The sequence below is a fragment of the Lycium ferocissimum genome, chromosome 3 (genome assembly GCF_029784015.1).
Source record: "Lycium ferocissimum isolate CSIRO_LF1 chromosome 3, AGI_CSIRO_Lferr_CH_V1, whole genome shotgun sequence".
Taxonomy (NCBI): Eukaryota; Viridiplantae; Streptophyta; class Magnoliopsida; order Solanales; family Solanaceae; genus Lycium; species Lycium ferocissimum.
The window spans coordinates 28463418-28466657 of record NC_081344.1 but is presented as its reverse complement, the minus strand read 5'-3'; the positions used below and the strand labels follow the sequence as shown (position 1 = coordinate 28466657).

General features: G+C 45.5%; 1 protein-coding gene across 1 annotated transcript; it reads left to right on the top strand.

The window, feature by feature from the left end:
• Positions 1-1098: 1098 nt before the first annotated feature.
• LOC132048817 (uncharacterized) lies at positions 1099-2937 on the top strand. Its single transcript, XM_059439503.1, has 3 exons — positions 1099-1285; positions 1372-1806; positions 2855-2937. The coding sequence occupies exons 1-3, from the start codon at positions 1099-1101 to the stop codon at positions 2935-2937; spliced, it is 705 nt and encodes a 234-aa protein (XP_059295486.1).
• Positions 2938-3240: the final 303 nt, after the last annotated feature.

The window sequence follows — 3240 nt, the reverse complement described above, 5'->3', positions numbered from 1 at the left end:
ATTTTGTTGTAAAGTACATATAGCGGCCTAATCGGCTTGTATCGTTATTTCCATCTTATATATATGTACAGATTATGTAGAGTTTATAACATTCCGTCATGAGTTGGTATAAGTTTGGTTTGAGCTACTTATAGGCCCTTGTTATTTAACATTATTCAGATATGAGTATAGGGGTGTTTGGTCACTAGAGATCAGGCACTCGTCACGACTCATGGATTTGGGTCGTGACAAAAGTAGTATCCGAGCAATTCTGTCCTAGGGTTGTCTACAGACCGTGTCTAGTAGAGTCTTATTTATGGGTGTGTCATGCACTACACTTATAAATAGGAGGCTACAAGACATTTAGGATGTTGTCGTCACTCTTTCTATCCTCGATCGCGCGATAGAGCTGTGAGATAAGGATTTCCTTTCTAGTAACTTGTTCTGATTTCAGTGATGCCTCGTAAGAAGGCCATAGCTGGCCAGAAGGGTAAGGGAGTGGCTGGTGAGGCCACTAGCCGTACTCAGTGGGTTACCAGAGCTCGGGGCGAGTCTCAGAGTCAAAGCCCGTCTCAGACTTCACATACCCCACCTCCAGCACCTGCCCCAGTGCCTCTAGTTCCTCAGCCAGATGCGCCGGGTCAGGATGTGCGGGATGTTGTACAGCTATTGACCAGATTGGTAGCCGCTCAGGCCCAGCGGCAGGGAGTCGGAGTTGACCAGGAAGATCGAACTGGTAGTGCGAGGGTTAAGACTTATCTTGGGTTAGACCCTTCAAAGTTCTCAGTGTTAAAGCAAAATATGGACCTTTAGGACTTTATTTATAGTATGCAGAGGACCTTGAGGGTTATGCACGCTGATAAGGTCGAGTCCGTGGAGTTGGCTTCTTACCGACTCCGTGATATTGTGGTGCAGTGGTATCAGACGTGGGAGCTGTCTAGAGGAGAGAATGCCCCTCCAACCATTTGGCAAGAGTTTTCGGATGCCTTCATTCGCCATTATTTACCACCAGAAGTTCGACGGGCCCGAGCAGATAGGTTCATGCATATCGAGCAGGCCAATATGAGTGTTTAGGAATATTGTGTACATTTTGATTCCTTGGCTAGATATGCCCCGACTATGGTGGCTGATATGGAGGATCGGGTTTATCATTTTGTGGCTGATTTAGGGCCACATTTGATTGACAATTGTACGACGGCTACATTACAACCGGACATGGATATTTTTCATATACAGGCTTATACGCAGAATCTGGAGGATCGTAAGAATCAGCGGAGGATGGAGCGTGAGCGTGACCGGAGCTATGGTAAGAAGGATAGATCTTTAGATGTCGGGGTGAGTTCGGAGAAGGACAGAGACAACAGCATTCCCGATATCCATTCCATTCAGCAGGGAGTGCACCTCTGCGGTTTCCAGGTCCGAGATTTGACAAGTCTTCTTATTTTGGAGTGAGCCAGAGTTCTCGAGCATCAGGTTCTCAGTACAGACCAGCATCAGGCCAGGTGAGACCACCCTTGCCCCGGTGTGCCCAGTATGGTAGGCAACATGCCGGACAGTGTCGACTGGGATTAGGCGCTTGTTATGCTTGTGGTCAGCCAGGCCATAAAATGAGAGAGTGGCCGACGAGGGTTGGCGTAGGCATTTTTCAGCCTACGGGGTCAATAGCTGGTTCATCTTCATCTATACGCCCTCCAGGGCAAGGTTTGCAGACCCCAGCAGGACAAGGTAGAGGAAGGAGCGGAGCATCTAGCTCGAGTGGGCCTCAACACCGTGTCTATGCCCTAGCCGGTAGACAGGATCGTGAGTCGTCTCCTGACGTTGTCACAGGTATATTATTAGTTTCTTCCTATGATGTGTATGCACTGATTGACCCTGGATCTACTTTGTCATATATTACCCCGTTTGTTCTTTGGTAAATTTGGGGTAGAGCCTAAGTCAATTAAACCTTTTGAGGTGTCCACGCCAGTTGGTGACCCAGGCATAGCTAGGCGGGTGTATCGAGCTTGTGTAGTTAAAGTGTGTGACCGTCATACCGTGGCCGATTTGATTGAATTTGATATGATCGATTTTGATGTCATTATGGGTATGGATTGGTTAGCCTCCTGCTATGCTAATGTTAATTGTAGAACAAAGTTTGTCCGGTTCCAGTTTCTAGGCGAACCAGTCTTAGAGTGGAAAGGTAATGCTACTTCGCCGGAGGGTAGGTTTATTTCCTACCTTAAAGCAAGCAAGATGATTAGGAAAGGGTACATCTATCATCTGGTTTGGGTGCAGAATGTACAAGTAGAGTCACCGACCCTTCAGTTTGTTCCTGTGGTTAATGAATTCCCAGAAGTGTTTCCAGATAAGCTTCCAGGCATTCCGCTGGAGCGGGAGATTGATTTTACTATTGATTTATTACCAGATACTCAGCCAATATCCATCCCTCCTTATAGGATGACACCTGCCGAGTTGAAAGAATTGAAGGAATAACTGAGGGATTTGCTCGAGAAGGGCTTTATTAGGCCCAGTACATTGCCGTGGGGAGCACCAATATTATTTGTAAGAAAGAAGGATGGCTCCTTGTGAATGTGTATTGATTATAGGCAATTGAATAAAGTGACTATAAAGAATAAGTATCCACTTTCGAGGATCGATGACTTATTTGACCAGCTGCACGGTGCCAAGTATTTCTCGAAGATAGACTTAAGATCGGGATATCATCAGGTTAGAGTGAAGGAGGAAGACATTCCGAAGACGGCATTCAGGACTAGATATGGGCACTATGAGTTCCGTGTTATGTCATTCGGGTTAACTACTGCCCCAGCTGTATTCATGGACTTGATGAACCGTATTTTCAGACCCTTTATAGATTTGTTCATTATTGTATTTATAGACGATATTATGGTTTATTCACCATCAGAGGCTGAGCATGCAGATCATCTACGCGCAGTGCTTAGAGTTCTTCGAGATAGATAGTTATATGCAAATTTTTCCAAATGTGAGTTCTGGTTGAACTCTATGGCTTTTCTTGGTCACATTATTTCAGATGAAGGCATTAGAGTGGATATCCAAAAGATTGAAGCTGTGAAGAATTGGCCAAGACCCATGACCCCAATAGAAATCCGAAGTTTCTTGGGTCTGGCAAGGTATTATAGAAGATTCATAGAGGGATTTTCTTCTCTTTCTGCCCTATTGATTAAGCTGACTCAGAAATCAACTAAGTTTCAGTGGACGGATCTATGTGAGCGGAGTTTTCAGGCATTGAAGGACAAGTTGACC